Here is a 27,518-nt window from a genome sequence, read left to right as displayed (position 1 = left end):
CTGCCACATGTGAGTTTGTTAATAAGCATGGGTGTTCTTTAATAAACTGAACCACTTCTAGCACAGAGTAAAACCACAGTGCTGAGAGAGCAAAGGCTGTACACACACACACACACACACACACACACACATACACAAACACACACAGACACATACATAATAGACTTAGACACATACACACAGAGACACACACAGAGACACACACACACACTGAGAGAGACAGACAAACACATACATAGACACACACAGACAGATACATACACACAGAGAGACACACAAACACAGACATAATTGCAGACAGATATATATATACAGACAGACACACACACACACAGGCACATACACAAACACACAGACACAAACACACACACACACAGACAAACACATACACACAGACACATATACACGCACACACACACACTCACCAGTTACAGGCATTGGCACACTGCTGCCCTCCTACACAGTCCCAGACAGAAGGACACTGAGGCCAGGGATCACCTGTTACATGTCTAGTTTGAGGGATTCCAGCAATGAGTACAAACCAAATACACCGCCTGCTTACGTTTGGGGTTTGTTAGTTCTTCTTGCCTCATTCAATCCTTACCTGTAACTCAGACGCCTTCAACAAATGGCAGGAATATCAATGACCCTCTCAGTAGGTTTCATAAAATGTGACAAGGAGGTCATGATTGAAAGCCTAGGCAAGGTCCCAACACCACATCTTCCTGAGCAGATAGGTACCAAAAGTTAAATGTAAATTTAAATCCGGCCTGTTCACCATGGAGCTTGTTAGTTGTGGTGAACATAAGAACAATCGCACCTAACACTTACAGACAGACCTGCCTCTGCCGTGCTATGCACTGGGGTTGTGTCTCTGCAGTCCCAGATGTTGTCCCCACGTTACAGTGCAGGGGACTAACTTAAGAATAGTTGGTGACTGCACCAGAATCCCCTCGTAGCTGTCACCTTCCGCCCCAAACATAAGCCCTGGGCTGTGCCTCTGCCCGCTACACCCTGGACTGCTGACTTATCTGATGGTCAGCACAGGCCTCCAGGCAGCCAGAGGAGAGCATTGGAGCACTAACGTTGCCGCACTGAGCAGTGTGCTGGGAGTGAGGCTCGAAGTGGGACCACCTGTGTGTCTGTAGTCCCATGGCTTCCATCTGCTCCAGGTACTGTGCATTCTGTTCCGGGAGGAAGCGACGCGGGGCTCACTAGACAGACACAGTGCCTCACAGCCCTCAGAGCTTCTCAGTTTTGACACCTTCTGGCATGTGCCACATTAGCAACCCATTCTAAGGGAAGCCTCGGAGGGAGAGCCCCACCCTTCCACAAACCAACTGATACTTTCCAAAGGAGACTGTAAATTTCCTCTGATCCCACCAGCTTTTCATTCTCGGATGCCTTCAGACAGAAACCCCTCTCCAGTTAGAAAAGCAATTCATGGGGTTTGTTTCCTCGCTTTCTACATGTAAATGTCTTTAAGTGATATGTAAAATCAAAATGTACACACAGTTATGGGACACCAAGTTATTCTCCAGTGCATGTAAGCACTGTGGTGTGTGTAGGGTGTGTGTGTGTGAAGGGGAAGTTGGTGTATATGTGTGTATAGACCAGAGGTTAGCCTCAGGTGTCATTCCTCTAGAGCTGTCTACCTTGCTTTAATTTTAAGACAGGGTCTGGCATTGATGAGTCCGGAGCTTACCTATCATGTTGGACTGGCTAGCCAGCAAGCCCCAAGGTCCTGCTCATGTCTGCCTCCCAGTGCTGGGGCTACAAGCACATGCCACCAAACCCTGCTTTTGTATGTGGTTCTGGGGAAGTAAACCCAGGTCCTGGTGTTTGTATGGTGGGCGCCTTGCTGATTGAGGCATCCCCAGGCCCACATTGTGTAATTGACATCGGGATAAATGTACCTCTCTCCTCCGACATGGGTCACTTCTCCATGATAAAAACATTTACATGTGTTTGCTCTGTGTTTGAAGTGCATGCTACACGGCAGTTGCTTCTTGTGACAGTACCATGCAGTGCACATTGGTGCCTCTCGTCCCTCCTCTCTGTCCCTCCCCTCCGTTCCTCACTACATCTCCCCAGCACTCCTGTATTCTTAATCTTTATTGACCCTAGATGGGGAGGCACACCCTAGAAGGGCACAGGGACAGGCTGTTCTACAGTGAGGTGACTGGGTTTAAATCTAGGCCATGTCACTCAGTGGTGGCACAAACTCCATGCAGAATGGTTCTATCCCCTGTGCACGCAAGGTCTCACTTCCTCTCCAAGGTTATAATAAATCCGTGCCTGGTGCCTGGAGGGAGGCAGAGTCAACCATTCAAAGCAAATTGTGTTATGGATTCTAGTGAACTTCTTCTTCTCCCTAAGTTCTCTACGAAAACTACAACTGTCTTGCTACATACGGAAGCTGGGTGCCTTGCTAAATAGATATGTAGGCATGATCAGAATAAGATGGTGGCAGTTTGAACGTGCCACACACAATTTCAGTAAAAAAGGAGGGTCCTAACCTTAGCTTCTGTCGTGGACCATTGTGTGTCTTGTGTCTATCAGTCCACAGAAGCTCACAACTTCTGAGTAATCATGCTTTGGACACCGTGATGCTCTGTGACAAGGATCCCACTTAATGGGCATCTATAGTTTATTCACTTGCTGTTTTAGTTTCCTCCTTAATGCTTTAACGAAATACCCTGACCAGAGCAACTTAAGAGAGACTGGGTATACCAGCCTACAGTTCCAAAGGGATTCCGGCTCTAGTGAAGGGACGCAAAACAGCGAGAGGGGAAGCTTGCTGGCCTCGTCCCATCTACACTTAGGAAGCAGAGAGTGAATGAGAAACTGGTGCAGGCTGTGTTACGTCAAGGTCTACACCCAGTGACCAGTTCCTCCCGAGAGACTCCTCCCCCTGAACATCCCACAGCCTTGCAAAACTAGCAGCTGGGAACCAAGCATTGAGCCACAAACCTGTGCAGAGCATTTCCCATTCAAACCACATTTGTTTGGTCTACTTACTTGTATAGTCATTCGTTTGTTTATTTGCTTGTTTGTTTCTTGTGGTGTTGGGGATGACATCCCGGGCTTTGCACATGCTAGGCAAGCAAGCCCTCTACAACTGAGCTCCACCCCAAGCCAGTGTCAAGACCCATGTTTACTTCAACAGCCTTGCAGCAAAACATCAAAATTGAAGCCAGTTGCCCCGCCTCTCTGGATGATTGACAGAACAAGAAGCAGAAGACTAAATGTCACTTCAAGCCTGTTCACCCTCTCTCCCAAGCCCTGGTTGAGCCTCTTTTACATCCATAAATTCCATGAATATATTGATATATGATTTCATCATATAGGGCAAGAGTGCTGCCAGGGTCAGCTGAGTGATCTACAACAGCACTACTGAGGTGACATCAGCTATAACGTGGGCCCACCAAGCTTTCAGAGTTCTGGCCACCACTCTGCCTCAGCTATGCTCCAGCCACCATATCTTCCTCACGCTCAGTCTTGCTCCCTCTCTAAGTGCAACACCTTCACCACCTGCAGCTTGTGTGCACATCCTAGATAGGAGCCTTGCCTAAGCACCCTGCCTAAGGACTTTCTATCCTTATTTAGAAGGAGAATCTTATGGGCTGATTTGCCCTTTAAGAAAACCCCATGTCTTCTGTGTAATGTCTGGAGCAGAGACCAAGAGTAGGGTGAGCAGATAGAGGTTCCATCATGGACCAAAATGTTAGTCTTTGTTTGATGGACCAAGTGTATTCACAGAATGGGTGATATATAGGATCATTTCAGTATTCCACACAAGGATGGATTATTATGTATTTTAGTGTGTCTGTATAATGAGTATATCAAACCCACATTAAAAAGTTTCTTTCAAAATAATTTGATTCACCATGCCATAGACAATTAAAAGAAAATATCGAGTGAATCATAGACTCTATCAATATGGGATGAGCCGTGAGCTTTGAGAGGAGAGAAGCTAGAGCCTGGGGCTTCCCCTCATACTTTTGGGTATGTCGGAGCCTCTTAGTGGATGAGGGATAGGCTTCCGTGTGCCTGGTAAACAGCAGTATTTAGTCAGGTGCTAACGCGCCTCTGCTCTTTCTTCTCTACAGGTACTTATGGACCATTGGTAAGAATGTGTGGAAGAGGTGGAAGAAGAGGTTCTTTGTGCTGGTGCAGGTAACTTTTCTACTCTGTCATTGTCTCAGGAGCTCTCTGGGCAGCAGGATGAAGGCATGGTTTTGACCTGAGTTACATACGGCACACGGAGGCCATAAAGCCTGAGCATTGAGCTCCATGAAGTTTTCCAGGTTATACACTCACAGAACCACACAGAGGGTTCTGTAAATCTTCCCTTCTCAATGGACTTCTGGACTTTGCCAGTTTGACTCTTGTTGTCGATACCGTGAAGAACACCCATGGATAAACAGACCTATGCACAGAAGCAGACTCACACAGAGAGGCCAGTGGCACGTTGCTAATCTTTAAAATAGTATCTTTGCTCTCCCAGATGCATCCAAAACATTCCCCCACAGACTTGTAATAAACATTCTCAAAAATCTTCCCCAACCCCTTTTGCTGTTGGTTTGGTTGGTTTGTGCTTCAATTATTTTTAGTTTACCAATTAATTTGTCGTTAACTCTATCCACCACACAGCCTCCACAGGGCAGGGAAGGCATAACTCAGTCTCCAAAATGTTAATTGCAATGTTCTCTGAAGCACATCTCAAAGTAAGGCACACTGTAATGTGCTTCTTGAGTTATTTGACTTTGATTTGGAGCCCCGTCTGCACTGACCCTCACTGTATGGTTCTAAGTGACTGTAGAAATTTCTGGCAACACTACTGTCTTAGTCAGAGTTTCAATTCCTGCGCAAAACATCATGACCAAGAAGCAAGTTGTGGAGGAAAGGGTTTATTCAGCTTACACTTCCACATTGCTGTTCATCACCAAAGGAAGTCAGGACTGGAACTCAAGCAGGTCAGGAAGCAGGAGCTGATGCAGAGGCCATGGAGGGATGTCACTTACTGGCTTGCTCTCCCTGGCTTGCTCAGCCTGCTTTCTTATAGAACCCAGGTCTACCAGCCCAGGGATGACACCGTCCACAATGGGCTGGGCCAGGGATGGCTCCACCCACAATGGGCTGGGCCCTCCCCCATTGATCACTAGTTGAGAAAACGCCTTACAGCTGGATCTCATGGAGGCATTTCCTCAAGGGAAGCTCCTTTCTCCTTTTGTGATAAGTTGACATAAAACCAGCCAGTACACCTATATTGTCAGGTCTGTACACCTTCACAGACCTACTCAAGTATGCCGTTGAAGCCTTCCCATTGCTTTGGGGCTTGCTGTGTTCCAGTCCATCCACCGTGCTCTGTGTTGCCCTCCACACTCACACAGCTTCCCAGTGTCCTTTTTGCTGGAAAGAAGATAAAGGAAGAGAGGAGCCATTCGGGGCAATGCCAGTGGTTCTGAGAAAGTCATATCATGTGGTCTAGGAAGTCACTGATGATGACATCTTCCCAGAGAGAAGGAGGCATTCTGTCGCCAGGACATGGGGTCTGTCTGTATTCTGAGTACCTAGGAGTGCTTCACTCAACGTGTGACTTTTCTCTGAGAACCACTGAAGATGAAAGGATGTTTAGAAGCAGCTGATCTCAGGCTAGGGAGAAGACTCCATCAGGAAAGTGTTGCCTGCCATACAAGCATTTGATTCCTAGAACTCATATAAAAAATAAATAAAAATCATTTATGCTGCTGTAAATCCTGGTGCCAAGGAAGCAGAGATGGGATGGTCTCTGGGGCTCACGGGACAGCCTGTCTGAATGAATTAATCCTCTTCAGTTTCAGTCAGGGACCTTGTCTCCAAAACCGAGGTGGAGAGGAATGGCCGCTAGGTGGGTGGGTGAATGTAATACCCACACACTCATACAAGTGGCTGACCTCTCCCTTTAAAAAAAAAAAAAAAAAAAAAAAAACTCTTTAGGAGAATAACCTGGGTGGGCAGGGTGGGGGAGATTTGCAGAAAATGTCAGAGAAGCTGTGGTTGCATGCTGTTCACTGATCCAAAAGAAGAGAATAGCTTTCTGGGCTCTGCAATTGGAACACAGATGTTTTGGGGCCTCGCACACAGACTTCCTTTAACAGGAGACAAGAATCTCACCATGGCTTTAAAAAAATAAAGCTGTGTGCTGACTTTGGAAAAACATGAAAGGGCACAGGCTGTCTGAGGCTCTATGGCATTCCTAGAGAGCAGGGGAGATACATTTCAGGATGCCAAGAGGCTTCTCATGAGTAGGGGGGCTCCCTGCCTTTTATGGTAGCACTCCCGCACACTAATCAAACCTCTGCCTCTGTGAGCTCAGACCTTTCATTCCTTACCAATTTAAGCAGCCTCTGGTGGTGGCCTGTCAGCTCTTTTATCACAGTGATGGGGAAGCGGGCACAAAGCCTCTAGTGTCCTGTCTTGGTCTTGTCGCATTGACTGCAAACTGCCTGCAGGCAGGGCTTTCTATTGTTCATGGAACCAAGGATCAAAGAAACTAACTGGGTAATTACATACAAATAGTACACCAAGGCTTCCTCAGTCATGGTCCCTGAAATGCATGCCTGCCCTATAAGTTTAGATGCAGCCTGTAACCCAGAGACAACAGGGGTCTTTGGCATCCTGAATCAGGAGCTCCTTGGGACTCATTGTGAGTCTGTGGAAGTGTGGTAAGGACTGGTTGTGCCTTCATCACTACCACTGACCACACTGTGGTCAAACCATTGGTAACTAGAAAGACTCCAGTTCCACAGAGCTCCATTCAGAAGTCAAAATCCCTGACCTTGGAAACCTGTGCCCATTCCAGATCATAAGTCTCATCTCTTCCCCATTTATATCGTAAAGTTGTTTTCCTTAGGGCTGGGAATATAACTCAGTTGGTACAGTCAGACTCTAACATGCATGAAGCTTTAGAATCTCTCCCCAGCACATCATAAACGAGCTGCTGGAATGAATGCCTGGGAGGTGGAGGCAAAGGGATCAGAAGTTCAAGGCCATCCTTGGCTAAGTAGCAGGTTCAAGGCCAACCTTGGCTAAGTAGCAGGTTCAAGGCCAACCTTGAGCCTTGAGAACCTGTCTCCAAAAAGTGTATTGTCATTCTCCACTATGAAAAGTGTTTCTGGTTTTAAAAAGGGGGGGTGTTTGGTTTCTCCTTTCTTCAAAGTATTTCATCCCAATGTCAGTACTGCCAAATTGTATTTTAAATCTCCCTCACATGCAAAATTCTACGGTCCTGTGGTGTTCACAACATGTTTGTGAAGCCGGTCTTTGCAGATATCTATACTACAGTAAGTATAAATTCTCTCCAAGTTTAACATTAGGGAAAACTGAGGCTCAACATGCTAACGTGACCTGTTCAAAGACAGAGGCTGCTAGAGTTAGAAAGATTGCTCAGTGGTCTCCAAAAGACCCAGGTTTGATTCCAGCACCCATCTGGAGGTCCACACCCACTTATAAGTCCAGCTCCAAGGATCTGACAATCTCTCCCGGCCTCCTCAGCCATGTGGTTCATAGACATACATGCACATGAAACATCTGCACACATAAACAAAAGTAATTTAAAAATTACAATGGTGACTGATAAGCAGCTAGCTGTAGAGCATAGCATAGGTCTTCAGGCTGCATCTGCCTCATCCAACTGAACACTTAGGTGGGTCTGGTGCCCAGAGAAATTTACACACCCAAAAGATCCTAGGATTCATTTACTAAAACCTACACTCTGTTTCTAATTTCCTACAGACATCATGAGTAGAATCTCTCAGGTTCCAAAAAAGAGAGTACAGCTGAATAAGAGAAATAATGCTTACTAATTAAAGTGACTCGGCTAGCAGTATTTTAGCAACTCATCAAGATTCACTATTATTTTAAAAAAATAGACTGTAAGACATATACATTGAGCGATTTACAATAGTGAGAGTGTGTTTCCACACAGTTCAGCTGAAGGATGTGCATAGAGTTACATTCCAGTTGCAAATGACAGGAAACAAGCCAAACTGGTTTTCCAGTGACTGCTTTCATCTTCTGCTTTGTTTGTTTGTTTGTTTGTTTAGGTTTTATTAGATAGGTGCTCTCTCTCATATATATACTCTCACCAAACACACACACACACACACACACACACACACACACACACACACACGGTCTTCCTGCTCCTTGAGTGCTGGGATTAAGGCTAGACACCACCACGCCAACATCTTGATTTGTTTTGTCCTATACTTTTGCTTTTCAGTTATGGGGATCCGACAAGGGTCCTGGGTCTAGGCCTGTTCTATCACGCTCTATCACTGAGCACTCAGCCATCTCAACTAAGGCTCTGATTTACTCGTCTGATTTAAAAGTATTTGCCTATTTGTAATTTTCCCTCACCCAGTGCACACACAGATGCTAATGTTGGCAACTGCTGCCCACTTCATTATAAGCCCCTTTCTACTTTAAAAGCAGCAGAAAATGAACTGAAGTCACAAAAGTCTGGTCACGTGTAAAATAAAACTTCAGTGAAAGCCTCGGTGAAAGCCTCAGGAGTCCCAGGAGTGCATCCTCAGTTATACCCTGAGGACCATTGCCAAAGCTCCCCCTGTAAGTCCTGTGCCTGTCACTCAAAACCATTAAATCGCTACTCTGTGCTACTTGGACTCTCTGACTTCAAAAATCACCTCCTAGCTTCTGCCAGTATCATGATCACAACAGCATTCTCCAGCTCCTTAGCTTTTCATCCAAGTAAATCCAAATCCGCATGCAGCACAGTGGGGAAAGCTCACCCAGAATGTGCGAGAACATGGGTCCAGTCCCAGAACTTCTCAAAATGAACATAATTTGCAGTTTAGGGAGAATTCTGCATTTCTCTGGGGATAGCTTTCTATTAGTGAGATATGGCAGTTTTACAACGTTTTAAGTTTCCAAATCTTTGTTACCTCCTTGGTGACCTCCAAGCATTCTTGGAAAACTGAGATGCATCTAAAACTTTGGATAACAGTCCAAAGAATATCCTCCCATCTTTTGAAGACTAAAGTAAATTGTCAAATCTCAAAGAAAACACACTCCTAGTGAGTCACCTCGGGTTTGTTTGTGTTGTTCTTTGGGTTTAGGTTTGTTGTTGTTGTTGTTGTTGTTGTTGTTGTTGTTGCCGGGGTTGTTGTTTGGCTTTGTTTTACCAAGTCGTACGGCTTCAGCCTGCAGGGCACGTCACGTCCAGAAGAGGGCAGCAGCAGACAGCACTGCAGAGCGGGAGCCACTGAACTAGGAAAGGGAAAAAGCAAAGGGTTCGGGAGGACTAGAAGCCTGCTCAAAATCACAGGCTTTCTGTGGTTCTTATCTGGACTTATTGGTGCATATTGGTGACATTCTGGCTGATGTCACTGACAAACTCTACCATGTCTCCTATTGCCAGGTGAAAGAACTACTCGAAATCACCACAGGAGAGATCTAGCTGTGCTCCTGTCGTTGTTTTGTGGTGAGGGCATCATGGAGAATTTGTTGTAGGTAGGACCAGCCGCAGGTTGGAAAGAAGAGACTGTAAATTGTGGAGAAGAGTGTAATAGATTAAACATACACCCCCACCATATGTCAGACTCATTTCGCAAATGCCCAGTATTATTTGATTAGGTTTGATTGTGGAACTGTAAAAAGAAAAGAGGTGCTCCTTCAAAGCACTGGTCACCTACAGGGAAATATCCCTGTGTGCTGCATGATGGGGTCAGATACACAGGGACTACTTATTCACACACTGACAGAGTGACTCCAGTATGTTCATCACACATGCTGTGGAGATATCAGTCACTACTCAGTAACAAGATGATACACAGGAGTGGGGGAGGAGTGAGGGGAGGAGGGGGAGCAAGGGGAGGAGGAGCAGCAAGGGGATGGGGGAGCAAGGGGAAGAGGGGGAGCAAGGGGAGGAGGAGCAGCAAGGGAGGAGGGGGAGAAAGGGGAGGAGGAGCAAGGGGATGAGAGAGAGCAAGGGGATGAGGGGGATCAAGGGGAGAAGGGGGAGCAAGGGGAGGAGGAGGAGCAAGGGGAGGAGGAGGAACAAAAGGAGGAGGGGAGCAAGGGGATGAGGGAGAGCAAGGGGATGAGGGATAGCAAGGGGATGAGGGGGAGCAAGGGGAAGAGGGGGAGCAAGGGGATGAGGGATAGCAAGGGGATGAGGGGGAGCAAGGGGAGGAAGGGAGCACAACACAGACGAGAACTCTGAGACTGAAAGACAGACAATATACTGGACCTGCACAGGAACTCAGCTTCAGTGACCACCCCCCATTCACACTCAGACATCTGTTGTAGGTCTTGGAGTGCTCTGCTTGCTATAAGGAACTAGTTCATGTTACCTTATGAACATTCTCCTTTTGGTCAAACCTTGAAGACAGTGCATTCATTCTTCAGAAGCCCAAATTGGGCAGTAAAATTCTCATGAGAAGCCAACAGAGGGCACCAGCAGACCAACAGCCGCGTGAATGCTCTCTTTCCTCTTGCTCCGAATCTTCAGGACTCAGGACAGCGCAACCTATTGTGAATCCAGTTTCTTAATTGCCCTTAAAAAGAAACCAGTCTCACTGTGGGGGAGACTGCAATTGTCCCTAGCTGGGTTCAAAGTCTTAGAATTGTCTCTTTCAATAAAGGGCAGTAAGGAGTGAGGGACGTGGCTGTCCTTACCCGGGGCATCTGACATTCGTGGCTGAGGTGAATGTGCCTATGAGCTTGGCTGGAAGCTGGGGGTAGGCCTGCTTTGCCGCGGGCCCCTTGCCAATAGGGCCAGATGTAGGAAAGGGGAGCGTCCTCACCAGTTCCGGATACACAGTGACAACAGCGTCCTGAAGGCGGGCCTGCAGCTTGGCGCGCCACCCTGCACTGCCGTGGAATGCCAGTATCAGTAAAGTGAGGGCTGCCATTTAGGGCACCAGTGACAACGGCCATGCCATCGGGGCTTGGGGCTGCCTGGCTGTGACTGGCACCTAGCAGTCGAGTGCTCATTGCTTGTGACAGCATGTCACTGTAGCGCTTGTCTAAGACGGAGGGAAGACTTTACTAAGTCACTGCAAGTGCCCCTTCAATAGCAGTGGGTGGCCAAAAACAAATCGACAAACTCAGCACGGACGAAAGCAGTGCTTGCTATATACGAATGTGGTGTGTGTATGTGTGTGTGAGAAAGAGAGAGAGAGAGAGAGAGAGAGAGGTGGGGGGGAGATACCTTTGTGTGAGTTCAAGTCCTTAAATGCCATAGAGCAAGTAAAAAACCACCTTGGGTGTGAGTCTTTGACGCCCACGGTGTTTGAAATCAGGACCTCTTGTTGCTCTTGACCAGGTATGGCAGTTTGGCCAGACTGTGGGCTTCCAGGCATCTCCCACCTCTGCTTCTCTTCTCTTCATAGGGGCACTGTGATTGTAGATTCTCACTACCCACTGTGGCTTTACATGAGTTCTCGGGAACCAACGCTGGTCCTCGTGCTTGAGGACAAGCGCTTTACCCACCAAGCCATCTTCCGGACATTTAAATAACTGCAAAGAATTTTTGTTCTCTAACTAGTGGCCGAAGAAGCCCCATTCTGTCTGCATTCACAGTAGCCCCAGCCACCAGCCAGGCCAAGATTATATTGGGTAACACAGAGAACTATTGCTACAGTGGCAGTGTGTGTGTGTGTGTGTGTGTGTGTGTGTGTGTGTGTGTGTTTAACCCAGTCACTGTAGGAACAGCAATGTGGTATGAGGTATCACACAGTGCTATATTCATGTAACCATACTCCCACCTCGGACACATCCACATGTATACCCAGCACCCACATGAACATGCAGACACTTGACAAACATAAAAGCCAGACACGGTAATGATAACAGCTGACTGTTCCTAAGCGCCTACTAAGTTCCAGGGACAGACTCTTCCATTCTGCACATGAACCCGCTTTAGCCTCCTGGGCCCCTGTCAGATGCTATCTCCTATGAGAATGAGACAGAGGAGCACTGGGGCTTCAGTTACATGTGGACAGTTTCTAAAGGGAAATGAGCCTTGGTGGGCCAGTCTCACAGTCTGTCTTTCTGTCCTGCAGGTCAGCCAGTACACTTTCGCCATGTGCAGCTATCGAGAAAAGAAAGCGGAGCCTCAGGAACTCCTACAGCTGGACGGCTACACTGTGGATTACACTGACCCTCAGCCAGGTACCCACCCCTCCCTTTTGCCCCAGCAAAAGACAAGCTCATGTTGGCAAGATAGTTGGTCTGTGTTAGGCAGTACCCTGTTACACAGAGTCTCTGGTTGGAAGGCAATAAGAAAGCACATGCTTTGTCATTTATGTACCTGGGACCACATCAATGATGTACTCTACTGTATGCTGCTGAAAACATCCAAGAGAAAGAATAGATACTTGTATACCAGGGGATGCATTCATGTGAGACAATGGTGTGTGGGTTTGTGTGTACATATGTATGTTCACGTGTACATATGAGTGTACATGTTTGTGCATGTGGAGAGCACAGGTTGGAATCAGGAGTATTCGATTTCTCTCCTTGTTGAGCCAGGAGCTCAGTGATTGGCTAGGCTGGAGAGATGACCAATCAACTGCTAAAGTCTCTGTCCCCTCCGGCACTAGACTGTCGGGTATAAGCCCAGCCATTACACAGGTGCTGGAAATGAGACCCTCACTCTTGCATGGCAAGTACTTCACCAACAGAGTCAACTCTTCAGCCCCTAACTAAGCCATCACTTCAACTCCAGTGTGCATCTTTGTCTTGATGTCCAAGAGAAGCTGCCTCCCTGCATTCTTGTCCCTGGCCAGAGTCCAAAGCCATACAAGGTTAGCTGGTGGGAGAACTGGGGTAAGAAACTTGCCCTACTCGCTGTATTCCTTACAAGATGCCTCTCTCTGAGTGGAAGCGTTGACACACTTGGGCTTATGTATTGAAGAGCGCCTTGCAAGTGGTGGCATTTCTTGTAAGTTCTACATCACATACATTCCACATCCTGCCCCCTCACACCTCTCCCCATACCCATTTTATTTTTTTTCCCAGAAAACTGAATAGAAATCAGTCTCAAAGAACCTTCAGAATGGGTGAGGGGTGCGAGATCATTCCAGCATATTAATGAGCAACAAGCACCAGCAGCCCTCTCCCTTAGTTCATTTCTATGCCAACTCTGCACAAGGCTTTTCCAACCACGCTGCATCATTTGGCCCAAAATCTTCTTTCCAACTCCCATATTGCTCTTCCACGTGCAGCAAAATACACGGGGGGGGGGGGGGGGGGAGCAGAGTTTGCGATAAGATGGAGTATTGTGGGGTATTAACCCAAAAAGGTATGACAGTAAAGACCTGGTTCCTGCCCAACTAGAGACATCAGCTCCCCAAAATACTGGCCCAGGGGGATTTGAGCAAGTCAAACCCTTTGCAAATTTTGTTTGTAACTGCATCCTGCTGGAGTGTCCCCTATACAGTGCTGCGTCCGTAAGATCTGAATTCAAAATTTGCCCAGAAGCCTTCCTAATAAACAGGAGTTTGAAATGAACATTCTGGGCAACATGTCAGAATGACAGGATTTTGCATTAAAAAGCCAGAAGTTGGGACACTATGAGGTGGTTTATATTTCTCTCTCGGGGTTTACTTTTACAGAGTAAATCAATTGTGCCTAAGATGTATACCTTAGAGACAGAGGCCAGAAGGCCAAAATGGCAAGGAAAACCAAGGCCATTTATGCCAGGGATTCCTGCTAAGCCAATCCCCACCCCCTCTTCTGTATGCCCACCAATGCCATTGTATGTCAGGGATTCCTGTCAAGACAGTCCCACTGGACCCTCATGACAATCTCACAAGTGAGTGGGATCAGAAGCGTCATCCTGTTTTTCAAATTAAGAAACAAATCAGAGAGGTCTCAGGCTCTCTGGGAACAACCCGTGTCACCCTCTAGCGCTTGTCACTGAACAATTGCAGCAAAGTTAACCATGGGATTTACAGACTAAATCAGAGCTTCCATGGCAAGAAGGTGGAGGTGGGGAGCTTCTATCTGGATATTCTTATTTTTAAGTTTATATTATTTTTGACTTCTGTGTATGAGGATTTTACCTGCATGTATGTAGGTATACCACATAGTGCAGTGCCCACAGAGGCCAGAAGACAGCGATGGATCCCCAGAACTAGGGTTAGATGTGATTTGCTGTGTAGGTGCTGAGAACTGAACCTCTGTCCTCTACAAGAGCACGGAGCTTTTAACAACTGAGCTAGTGTTCCGTCTCTGCCTGTACTTCTTAAAGCTTCGTTTATTGTCCAAGAAGATGTGATTTCTTCATGAGAGATGTAAATCCAAAGTTGATTGACTGTGTTCTTGAAGGTAACAAGCAGTCGCTTCTCTCTGCCTTTTCTGGTATTAAGTCCTAATTATTTCCCAAGTAATTTTTAGATGAAATGGAAATTTAATACTTCTATTGCCCTAACTAGGGTTATTTTTTCTTGCTTGTGATCTTGGGGATGGACACTGGGGTCTTACACATACTAGGCAAACACTCAGCCACTGAATTAATGCCCCGGGCCCTAAGCTCTGTATTTTATTGTTAAAAAAAAATCTCTGGTCCTTACTGAGGAGCCAGAAAGAGATAGGGCAAAATTCTCATACTCCCCTAACTCCTGTATACTAAACACTTGGCCAACTTTATCTATGGAGGTGTAAGCAAATTAATTACAATATAGTCATATCTTCAGAGGTTAGGGGACACTTATGGAAAGTCAGCCTACTAGTCAAAAATTGCATTAGTGTATGTCCCCCCCCCCCCATTCAGGCTTTGTAACCTGTTGGTGGGCTCAGCACCATTGTAGCCTATTCTTTTTTACCTTAAGAACGCATGTAATTGGAACTCCGTGCAAGGCTTGTGGCAGTGGGAAGTGTCTCCAGTGAGGTCATCCCTGGTGTCTATTGATTGTAACAAGGTGGCACATCTCCAAGGTTAGGGGGAGAATAGGACATGGTCTGGTGACTCAGTCTTCCTCTTGTCTCCTCAACGCTCACTGAGGCATGCCTCCAAAGCTCTTCCTCAACTTTTAAATGTCCTTCCTAGCCGGTCGTCCAGACACCCAGGTTGTTAAGTGTGCCCTGTCTTTGCTAGAACACACACTTTGTACAGGTTATGAGAAACCAAGTAAATATCTTCTCAGAACCAAAACCACAAGACAGCTCTTAAAGCTGCTTTGGTATTGGATCACTGGATCCTCTTTGTAAAGAATTAGCTAGAACTGGAGAGATTGTCCTTAGTTAAGGTCCTTGCTGCTCTTACAGAGGGACAAGAGTCTGGGTTCCAGCACCCACATAAGTGGCTTACAACCAATTGTAATTCCAGCTCAGGGAATTGATGTTCTCCTCTGGTCTTCTCAGGCACACGCACGCACATCCCCATAAAAACAGATAGATGAGTATTAATAAATAAATAACTTAAAAAGAAAGTAGCTATTTATTGACCCTAGCCCCTGTTCATTATGAATGAAATATCCCCACAATGCATTAACACTTGCAAAAGAGATACCTGGAATAACACACTTAGCTCAGTGTAGAATTTACACCACTGCAGTGACACCTAGCGCAGCTCTGCCTCAGACAGACTCCTGACTGGCTTTGCCGGCAGCAGGGAGATGCTAATCAAACATTCCTGCCCCTCTTGGCTCTTAGCTAATGGGGAGATGATACATATCTGACAAAGCTATGAGCTTTACATCCAGCTGGACAGGCACGGCCTCACCGAAGCAGGCGTTGGGATATGTTGATGGGCATGAGCTAACTTGGCTCTGTTCTAGGTGCTAACCTTGAGAACTACCTTCAAAAAAAAAAAAAAAAAAAAAAAAAAAACTGAGATCATTTTTGCAACAAATCTTTTTTGAGCACCTATTTTGTGCTGTGCATTATGCTAGATACCAAAGAAATGGGAAGAAGTTAAGTCAGATAAAACCTTGGTCTGTTTGATGAAATTTGCACTAGGAAGCTTAGTAGAACTTAATAAGGACAGTGGATGGCTGGAGAGAGGGCTCAGCAATGAAAGCACTTCCTGTTCTTGCAGAGAACCAGTTTTCCCAGCACCCACATTGGGAAGCACACCACTTACAACTCCAGATCCAGGAAATCTGACATCTTCTTCTGGTTTCCAATCTACATGTAGACACACACAGACACACACACACACACAAATAAAATAAATTTTTATTAAAAGAATAATAGAGAAAAATTGAGATTACCAGAGATAATTATCAAAGATATAGGTCAAAGAAGACTTGATAAGAATGTAACTTTCAAGTGGGGGAGGGGATGTGAATCCTGCAGACATGACACACATTCATGAAAGAGGAGAGACTACAGGCAGAGAGTCCATGGATGTGGATTGACAGAACCGGGGTGTTGTTTCAGTGAATGGGCCTCTGGTGTGCTGAGCAGAGAAACAGCCTGACCTATTCATCATATTAAGCATTGACTGGGTTCAGTCCTGAGAAATGGCACTAGAACCTGAGACTCTAGGTGCTTGGTTGAGACAGGAGTTTGCTCTAGGTAATCACAGCCAGATTCAGGAGCCAGCACCAGTGGCAGCAGAAGGGTCCCTGCTCTGGTAACCACAGCACCAGTACCCGGGGGAGAAACTAATGAAAGATTCTAGACTAGCCCAAAGATTGCAGACCGCACTTTCTAGCCAGATGGGCTCAGCTCCCCTACAATGGTAAGATGTCAGCGCTGGTTGTGAAATGTTTGAGATGTCTATCCAAGTGCACAAGTCCAGAGAGCCACCACCAGTCCAGACATGGAGCTGAAGGGAGGACTTTAAGTGCTGAGGGGACTGTGAAGTCCCTGTCAGCACATTCTTAGCACATAAAAGTTATCATCAGGAACTGTAAATACAGGAATGAAAGAACAGAGCATCAGGAGCTTTCCACATTTAAAAAGTCAGGAGAAGGAAGAGGAGGAGCAGAGAGTAAAGCAAGCAGAGCAGTCACCACATGCTGGGAGGTAAGTGGGCTATCAGGTTTCTTGAAAGAGAACTTTTCAGCCAGAAGAGATTGTGGATTGCTGCTGTTCATGGATAGAGTGAGTGGGTTAGGATTTCACCTGGAACACTAGATAAGGCGAAGTTAATGTCATTGGTGGCCTTGACAACAGAGGTTTTAGGCAGGCAGCAGCCCGATTAGAGGGGCTTTAAGGTCAAATGAGAGAGCTCCGTGCTGCTCAAAGATGGTTCTCTAACCGACAGCATTAGCATCATCAGAGAGCTTATTGGAAGCTCAGGATCTCAGGCTTCACTGCCGGAACGTGGGGATCAGAAGCTGCACTTGATCGAACCGCCTAGGTGTGTCAGAAGTGACAGAGAGGCCTCAGCAGATGTGTTCTTTTCACTGGGAAGAGAAGGACCACAGAAGAGTAGCTGAAGGGAGAAGGGGCCAAAAGAAGTGGTTGCTGTGACGCTGCTGCTGGTGGTGGTACTGCTGCTGCTGCTGCCGCTGATGATGATGATGATGATGATGATAATGATGATGATGATGATGATGATGATGATGATTTAGGGAAGAATTGTGTTTATAAACAGAGGTTTAATCTGGCTGTTTGATATATTGTCACTAGCAAGACAAAGAATGAGACATGAGCTAGCTTTAAAATGTTTCTTAAACACCTGGTCCCACTCAGTGGCCAAGTAGTTCACAGATGCCCCATCCAGAAGTCAGATAAATTGCTCCTCCCCATTCCAGTCCCAGGAAAAGCAGTGGGAATTGCTTTCTAGGGACCGCTCCTCACCGACATTCTCGCAGCTCAGCTTAGATGGTGGTCTTTATTTCCTTGCAGGTTTGGAGGGTGGCCGAGCCTTCTTCAATGCAGTCAAAGAAGGGGACACAGTGATATTTGCAAGTGACGATGAACAAGATCGAATCTTGTGGGTCCAGGCTATGTACAGGGCCACCGGGCAGTCGCACAAACCTGTGCCCCCTACCCAGGTGCAGAAGCTCAATGCCAAGGGCGGAAATGTGCCTCAACTGGATGCCCCCATCTCCCAATTTTGTAAGTACATAAGCCATTTCTTAAAAAAAAAAATAGTTCTGCAAAGTAAAGTTGAATGAGAAAAAAAATAGTTGCCTTTATATGTAAGATTCTAAAATCACATTTGCTAGGGGCATGTAGCTAATGCAGGGTGAAACTTGGGGCAAAATCTTAGATGAAAGTAATTTTAAAGTGCAATACTTGACAATTCTCTACTGAGGACTAAACAAGGGAATGAATATTTTATATTTATGCCTATCTTTTGATTTTGCCGAGAGTTTGGAATTCACAGCCAAATGTGTGTTTGTTTGAGTCCCTCAAACGTAGTAGATTCTGTATATTGTTGATTCGTCTCCTCCTATTAAAAGGAATTTAAAAATAGGGCTGATTCGAAATAAACTTAAATCTGCAATTTAGAAACATTTAAAAATAAATGATGACATTATCACATGCAGTAGAAAGAAGGAAAAAACCACGATGCCTAAAATCACATTCTGAGCAGAGATGCCAGAGACCCAAACGCGGCCCCAGTCCATCTGCAGTTTCACCTGCCTCTGTGTCTCCGTACTTTTTCTCTTGTCACTTTTTGTCTCAAATCTCCCAATAATTCTAAAACACAGGATAAGGTGAGAGAGAAAGCTAGCTTTTTTTATTTTAAGAAAAATTAATAAACTAAGAGATGTGCAGATTCACTGTTTACTCTGCACAGAGATCTCCGCCTTGTCTAAGGATAACTAAAATGTGTGTCCATTCACAGAACTATCATGATGGTTTCTTCTTTTAGTACGAAGCTCCATCTTTCGGCATAGGTCACTGAGTACTTGTTTAGCAAGGAAACATATTAATGATGAAGTCACATGAGACTCTTTGGCTCTTACAGCATCTGATTCCCAGGGAACATTCAGGGTACCCCCTGTCAGCCTCCCCCAAAGCCAATCATTTCACACACTGACAGATATCATGGCAAATATTTCAAGGTGGTGAGTAACCAGATCAAGAGGGTGTTCGGCAAATAGACAGTCAAGGAAGCCTTCTCAGAGCTTGAGTCCAAAAGCTAAGGCGATTGTTCCCAGATCTAGGAGGTGTGGGCTTGGGGACAGAGGTCCCTGAAAGAACAGAGTGCCCAAAGCAGAGGCTGTGCTTCCCTGAGACACTTGCTCTAGAGCTAAACCTGAGTGTGTATGTAATGATTTTAAAGCTACAGAAACTGTAGAGGGAGATTAACTTTTTCAGTGAGTCCCACTGCGCTGCATATTGCCATCTGACAAAGGTATGGGGCTTAGGAGCAAGGCAGACGCTACTCACCAGGGCCCCCAGCTCCATAGCGATGCCTTCTTAAAGGGAGATGAGTTCTTCGGTGGAACCTGACAGACAACTCCATACAGACCCTTTCACACAGAAAACCACGAAAGAATAAGAAACCCGTGAAGCTGGAACTCAAGTAGAGAGGACAGACCTGCAATGCCTGCCCTTGAACTTCCTGCTCTAAGATCTTGACTGACAGAGGCATATCCAGTATTTATTTAATTTCTAAATAAAGGACATCTATGTGGCAGGTCCTCCCCTCTCGCTGCCTGACAGCCTCTGATTAGCACATCTGGAAAGAACATTACCCACCCTACCCTCCTGCATTCTCTCTGTATGAGAGGAAAAAAAAATCCTAATTATAATCACCCTTCAAATCAAGTTCATGAAAGGCCTATTTCCAGAGATATTTGGAAAATTCTCTTCTTTCCAAATGGTCTCCAATCCTCCCAAGATCATTTCACTTTGCATCTCATGTCTCCTTTGCCATCCGCCCAGGGTGAGAAGTGGTCGCCTGGCTTGTGCTTGGCACTTTATTCCTTTATTAGCAGAGGAAAGAGAAGGGACAAGTAGGAGTAAAATTGGGAGGAGAAATGGCGGGATTATCCTTCAGCGATAGGAAATATACTTGGAGTTCCCATAAAGACATGATTTATTTCATTCTGAAGCTGAAGTGCAATCCCTTGTAAGCAGCAGATTGAATTCAATTGAAATCTCTGTGACTAGATGCATGTAACAACCCTATTTGAAACACCTTAGATGGGTCATACAGCAAAATCCTGGATGGTAGAATTAGAGAAGAAGATCATCCTTGCATATTCTATAGTATATATTATACAAAGTAGCCAAAACCAAATGTGACAGTATGTGCCTATAAAATTTATAAGAACCTTGGCCAGTTTACCGTCTCTAGTGACCCCTTAAACTCTTCATAGAAGGGAAGGACCTCCAGAGAGTGTGGGGAGCCTTCACAGCTACCTGGTTCTCAAAGAACAAGGCTGGCGCATCCAGCCATTCCAACTAGTCACTACAGGAGCCTCCTTTCTCACAGACAGTAATGTGAACGGCACCTATTGACTTGTTCAGTGCCCAGTCTTCCCAGATGCACGTCGTGACTCAGTGATTAGTGCAACCCAGTAATACTGATCTGCATGTCCCCACTGTTGCTCTGCTTCATCTGAAGAGTCCCACCCTGCTTCAGACTGTTCATTCAACCACAGTACACCAGGATACTTCTGCTTCCCAAACTTAGAAAGCAGCAGAGGAAGCCAGTGAAGATGTAAACAGCTCCATCAGACTTGAAACATTTGCAGTTCAGGATAAAGAAACCCACGGGAAAGATCAGAAAGGAGACCAGGGCTCTGTATTCAGTGCTGTCATGGGCAATTATGCCTGGCAAACTCACATAGAACAGTGTGGCCTCAGTGGAACCTGCTACAGCAAGGTAACAGTAACAGCTCCCTGTATTGTCTTAAACCAAACCACCAAACAGGTCAACCTTTGTGTGTGGGAAATCGACCCTTATTTGCCTGAGGCTTCCCTATGTGCAGCAACCAAGTCCCACATCCCAGAAACTCCTCAGTATAGGGAAAACTGAGCTATGGTGGTCACTGAGGTTACAAAGCAGGGGAAACAAAGTTATCAATTCCACTATAGTTGTAAATAGCAAACCTTGGCCATTCACTTATCTTTGCAAAAAAACGAACAAAAACACAGATTTCCTAGCTAGAAACAAAAAGGGAAAGAAAAAAGAAAACAAAAGAGAGAGAAAGAAAGAAAAAGAAAATCAAGTATTGCATTTTAAAAAGGTTTCCTTAAGTTCCAAAAGGTCAGGGTCATTGCTACATACTTGACTGTGCACACGCCTAATTAAATCTTGGTTCCGAGTATTTGTTCAAAGTGCTTCCCGCTCTTGCCAGAAGTCTTAATGACTTTTCCACGACTTCACTTGGTAATTGCTGCCTTAGTATTTACACAGCTGACAGAAACTACATAGAAAAGGAAGCCACATAGGAATGTTTTGGGGAGAGGAAAAAAAAAAGAAACACTCCAATCTTGTCCTGTCGCTGTCTGTTCCAAGGAATCCTGGGAATGGGACATTTTGCATTTGGGAGAGTTGAGGGTATCTGTGTTTTGGGATGTTTCCAAATTCAGTTTAACTAACTTTCTGGGGGCAGTGGCTTTTTTTTTTTTTTTTTTTTTCAATTTCAAAAGTTCAATTTCAAAATGAAAAGACACGTCTAAGAAAGAGTGGAGTGGAGTATTTATATGGAATTGGAAAAGCTGGGGAAAATAGATCCTGCTATTCATTTGTTTGTGACTGCGAAGATCTGGGGAGGGTCCCATCAGCCTTTCAAACCTTTTGTTTTGTGGTTTTTATTTTGTATGTGTGCTGTTGATTTCATTTTTTCCATTTTAATTAAGTTATTTTTTTATGAGTTGGTACCTAGTTCCACAATTTTTTTTGAACAAATACTTGTAATTCTCCAGTTTCTAAGGTCAATAATGCACACTATGAAAATGCCCAAATCTGAAGTTGAGTATAGCCACATTTCATTGTGCTAGGTGGTTACTCACCTACATCTCATCCCCGTCTGCGGGTATGAGAGAATCCTACAGAGAAACGATATAGAGCTCATTTAGTGTGGGGTGGGAAAAGAAGGTATGTTAAGCTTTGCCATTTGGTCGATGATTGCTGCCTATATAGTGCTTGCATTTACTGTTTTATTGTCTATTTCTTAACTAAACAACTGTTAAGTACCTCATGCACCCGAGTTGGATGTTGCTGAGAACTGCTCTATTTTTCTCACCAATGAGATAATCTTCAACAGTTGGGGGATTGAATACTGCTGGTTTGGGGGAGGTTGATTTTTGTTCTTGTCGTTGTCGTTTTTTTTGTTTCATTTTAAGTTTTCTCGTTCAATCTTTGCTCAAACCCAAGAACTGTAGCTGCTAGGTTAGAACTCCTGTCTGCTTTCCTGAGCCTTGTTGCTAGTCTTTATGTTATTCTGGTTTGTTCCTTCTTACCCTGCTAACTTCTAGCCGGACTGAAGGGTAAGTGCTCCCCTATAGCTAGCACAGCTCAGATAATCCCACTCGATTATCTGACACCTGCAATGTGCTTCCTCTCTCCTCTCAATCTCCCTCATGTCTAGACTTTGTAGCACAACTCTCGTGTTATTTTCCTGACCTTAGGTTTGAATCGTAAGCTTCCGTACTGAAGCCAGGATGCATGTCATGTATGCATAATTGCCTCCTCTCCTTGGCTTTCATATTGGCATCAAATGAACTTTTGAGTAAAGCCAACCAGGAACGTCTGATGTTTTTCACTCTAAGAGTATTGATTAATGTCACAAGGAAATGGCCTTCAGTGCCTGGAAACAGGTCATTTTGCACTCTGACACAACGACGACGTGGTGTTGTTGTAGGTCCTCCTTCCCCATTCAAAAGATGAGAACTGTCAGCTGTGAATGGTGTAACCATGGCTACAGCAGCAGAGAGAAAGACGAGGCAGGAAATCTACTGAACTTAACTGAACAATACTTGAAATCACAAGCTACAATTAATAAACTATTTGAGCCCTAGAAAACATATTCAACTTGGCTTACTAGTATATCCTCAAATAAAACCCACTGAGGATTGATTTTGAACGCGGAGCTGTAATACATGGTTCATACACAAAAATGGCAAGTTACAGACGGGAACGAGTTCATCTTCTTTATTCACAGAGGTTTCTGGTCCAGGGTCTCGCATTGCCCAGGAGGATGTTGAACTCTCCACCATTCTGCTTCTCCCCCAGGAACAATGGCAACAGTAACTTGATCAACTTCATTTGTATTTCTAGTAATTTTTCTAAATAGAAACCTCCGAGAAACAAAAACAAAAACAAAAACAAAAAAAAAAAAAAAAACGATACTTTAAAGCTTTAGGAAAATCTTTCTCTATTCTACTTTTAACAAAAGAGAGTTTGCAATTTCTTTATTCATAGAGGATCAAGCTGTCTTCGAGAAGACGTAACATTAGAGAGAGCTAGACAATCTGGTCAAGAGAGCAGGCAAATATGTATTTGAGTTATCTGAATGCTAACTTAGAAAACTGTAGGTCATATCATTCCTCCTGATCATTTAAAAGTAGCATTTTTTCTTTTTTTTTTTTTTTTTTGTTTGATTGTTTTTTCTTAATTTGCTTTTTCTCCCTTCCTTTCTCTTTTATTTTGCATACATGTACCCCTGGCTAGCAGACAGATGTTTTCCACCACTCCCAGATGATACTAAACTTGATTTTCCCTTCTTTTGAATGTCTGATAAGGCATCTTAGCAGCTGACTGTAGAGGGGAACTTAGCGGGGATGTAGGACTTTGTTCTACTTTTGTTTCTAGAATGAGAGGATGAATAACCAGAGGACTGAATGATTCTGTTCTGAGCGAACTGACTTGTATCTGCGCAGTGCACCGCTGTACGAGTAGAACTTTTTAACAGTCCTTTGCCTTATTTCTTATAGCTTTATTTTACAAGAGTTTTTGCTACATCTTCTTCTATTGTCAACTTGCAATTGCTACATTGAAGGAATGCAATACTAAAACATGAATTCAGCATCCATGTAATTTGTATGACTCCACCACAGCACAAATCACTCTTGTTATTGTTAAGAGTAAATGGCTTTTTAAAAGGACTCGAGAGTAAGTGAGGTCCAAATATTGCCAAACATCATAATCCAATCTAAAGAAAATAAATTAAATGAAGATTCATTTTTATTGACTACTAATAAACAGATTTACCTAATTGCTTGAGTATTATCATGTCAGTAAAGATACATTATTAATTAAGTACAGAACATTTATATCTGTTTACATAGTAAGAAATATAAAATTAATTGAAAACGTAAATAATTATAATAGGACAATTCGTTGAAAATGTAGTAATTGCAATAGGGAAAACATTTATCATTTTGGCTTTGGATTATTGAAAACAATAATCTCTGTTGCAATATAATTTTTACTTAATCTTTACTTCTAGGAAGTCAGGCCTGAAATAATGTTGATGTCTGCTTTTTTTGGGTGTTTTGCCATGGTGGTCTTAAAATGCCATGCGACCCTTGTTCTCCAAAGACACCGTCTTCACCCAGCCATTCACATTAGATTGCTTTAGTCAGAGACACCAAGAAGTGAAGTCGTTTCCCAGGCAAGAGGTCCACACTGCACCTCAGGGCAGCAGGCGTGGGAGGGCCAGTCTCGTGCTGTGCACGGTTCATACAGGGCACAACAGTCCCTAGTGCCTTGACTATACCAAGAGAGCACTTCTAGAAAGATCTGTAAACAGCCGGCTGCCACCAGTCATCATCAGTTCCTGATGTCATGTCTTCTGATGAGGCTGACGACTGTCATTGCTAGTTACTGTCCAGAGCACACATTCACTCCTGCACTGTCAAGCAGATATGACATGCACACATTTGCCGTATAAGAAAGACACAAAGTCACCTTTTAATTTACAGTTGGAGTTCACAGATGACTTTCCAGTTACATTAAGCTGTTCTGTTGCCTCCAGCACTGTCCGGAGCAACGAGCCCCTGTGTGTGCACCAAATTTCAGAATTTGTCATAGAATGGTTTCCTGAGAGAAACGAGCCCTCTAAGACAATTTCTTAATAAGCTATCAGGATCGTGTTCAGCAGCAGAAATCCTTCTCATCTTCACATAGAGTTCCAAAGCATAACACAACAAAACAAAGATATTTATTTACCTTTTGTTTTCAATTCCCAAGCTATTGTGATAATAGTGGGAAGGGGTAGCAATGTAAACTTTTAAAACTACATTATTCATTCAAGCAAAGTGTATTTATTTTGTATATACTGTAAATATACCTAAAATATACTTTTATACAACAAGGTCACTTAAATATGCTTTCTAATAATAGAAGGTATTATGAAAACGATGACATACTTTTCTAGTCATATCAGATAAAAATAAAAGAAAATATCAACCTTGAGCTGAGCCCAGACATCATAACCACCCAAGAAGTAACATAAATGTCAGGTAGTCTCTTGGGGGCTAGTCATATGAATTTCAATAAAGGAGATTAAATGAGGATATGAGAGCCATAATATGATAGCATTGTAAAAGGCAATATTTCTTTTTAATTCCTTAAATGCTGTTTCTATCCAAACTCAGGTAAAGTTTTGATGGCCATTTGCCTGATGACCATCTACCTGCTTTTCATAAGCTTGGGTCCTTCACCCTGTCTCTGTGTGATGAGCACTGATAATAGGATTTTAAATTCTTGGTAGAAATGCCAGTGTTGACTTTACTCATTGAAAATAAATCTTGAAGCTTGTCTCCTACCTCGTACCGCAGAGGACTTTAAACACCCTACACAATTAACCTCACAGGTTGGGCAGCCAGCATCATCTGAAAGGTATGGATTACACCTCAGCCACTGTAGCCTACAAAACCGCATAGTCCACATTCAGCATTCTTCAATAAACCCTCACAGACCACTAAAAACTTAGAGATAACTTCCTGAAGACGAGTCTGGGAAAAATTGAAGTTAATACTCAAAATCTACTCAATCCAAGGTATTTTTAGATTATTTCACAACGATGATCACTGCAACAAAGCTGGTTAAAATGTACCAACCAAGGCAGCTTTCCCAACAGCACTGGGCTTCACAAAGTGTCATTGTCCTCCTGATGCTATTTTTGCCAAACCTAACATTCGAATTCATTTTTATTCTCTGACACATTCAGGGGAAGCGACCCCAGTGTCCTGAGTTCAGAAAGCGATTCCCTAGAACTTCTGGGCTGTTTTCCCCTGGCGACGTGAGCATTGGAGTTTTCTTTTTCTTCAATCAGTCAGTTCTCATGTTCGCCCAAAGGGAGCCGGAGTTGCAACTCGCATTCCTTTCCTGTGTTCAGTGCTGGAATAGAACAGGCAGGGCAGGAATGATTATATGGTGCTGCTTGGGAAGCGCCCACAAGTTCTTTGAAACAGAATTTAGAACAGCTGGACCACTGCAGTGTTTTATTTTAAAATAGACAACATATGTAATACATATGGTCCTAGACATGTATGGAGACACAAGCAGACAATCTGAATGGTATCCAAAGACACCTGCACCTAGAATTCTGTTTCCTCCTATAAGATTTTCCCGAAGAGCACATGTTCCCACTTTTGGATTTGTGAGATGCCATCTGAATCCCCATGTGTGTGTCTCCTTAATAAAGCTAGTGAGGACTTGCCTAGGATGAAGGTGTCAGAGTCATTCGTTCAGTTGATAGCCACCTGCTAAGGATCTGGTCCCTGCAGGGGCTAGCAAGGAAATAAGAGATCAGGGAATGCTCTCAAGGAGCAGATTTACCTGCTTAGATACCCTGCTGTCTGTCTCCTCATGCCGGGGAAATTAGAACATAGCCTAAAAAAAGTCAGGCAGAGTATAGGAATTAGTTCTGTAGGGGTAGGGCAGAATTAGTTATGTGGAGAGACAGGGAGAGGCTGATGGTTTCCTAAAATAATGTAAACAAGCGAGAAGATATGCAGTTAGCTATAAATACAGAGGCATCTTTGGCTTTGTAGGCACACGAAGTCTGCCTGTTTACTCCTAGACAACTACTGAGTGCTTACTATATGGCTGGTACCTTTCTGGCCAGTTTTTTTTTTTTTTTTTTTTTTTTTAATATCCAGGCAACAGCTCTATGACATGGTCTGAAAACACTGAGGGAACGGAATAAATGGAACTTTAAACATCTGCATGTGATTCATACTACACAATTCATATTTTAGCCTTAAATGCAGTGATTATGGATTCCATCCTAGCCCCCCCCCCCCATGAACTCTCTGCTCTTCTAACTAACAGATAAACTGTGAACATAGTCTAAGAGTGTTCCTAAGATCAAGAACTAGAAGACCCTGGGCCTGAGAGATGGCTCAGTGTATAAAGGTGATTGCTGCTAAGCCTGATAACCTGGGTTTGATCCCTAGAGCCCACATGGTGGAAGGAAAGACCCAAGGGCTGGCTTTTAAATTCAATATTCATTCCATGGTCAGCAGAAGACACAATATATTGTTGAATAAATGTAATTTTAGAATAAATAGAAAACACTTACTGAAAACACGGGTTTACTTACTTTGATGAAATAAACTCAGTATTTTAACCAAGTTCATACCAAGTACTCTATATATTCTGGGTTCTCTACTGAGTACTGGGAGTATGA

The 27,518-nt window shown here is 44.2% G+C and overlaps 1 protein-coding gene across 16 annotated transcripts in view; it reads left to right on the top strand.

Moving 5' to 3' along the window:
* The window catches only part of CADPS (calcium dependent secretion activator), a 431,306-nt gene that overhangs the window by 268,235 nt on the left and 135,553 nt on the right, over window positions 1–27,518 (top strand). For 13 of the 16 annotated variants that reach the window (XM_080926838.1, XM_080926837.1, XM_080926846.1 and 10 more), the window contains exons 9-11: window positions 4,113–4,179; window positions 12,075–12,183; window positions 17,818–18,030. In XM_080926838.1, coding sequence (XP_080782964.1) covers window positions 4,113–4,179; window positions 12,075–12,183; window positions 17,818–18,030 — 389 coding nt within the window. Of the gene's footprint in view, window positions 1–4,112; window positions 4,180–12,074; window positions 12,184–17,817; window positions 18,031–22,356; window positions 22,369–27,518 lie in introns of all 16 variants that reach the window. The other 3 variants (XM_080926834.1, XM_080926836.1, XM_080926839.1) reach the window with 1 other exon arrangement.

This window comes from Micromys minutus (assembly GCF_963924665.1).
Source record: "Micromys minutus genome assembly, chromosome: 12".
In the NCBI taxonomy this organism is placed as follows: Eukaryota; Metazoa; Chordata; class Mammalia; order Rodentia; family Muridae; genus Micromys; species Micromys minutus.
Note: the sequence above shows the minus strand (reverse complement) of the source record. Positions and strands in the feature narration are given on the sequence as shown.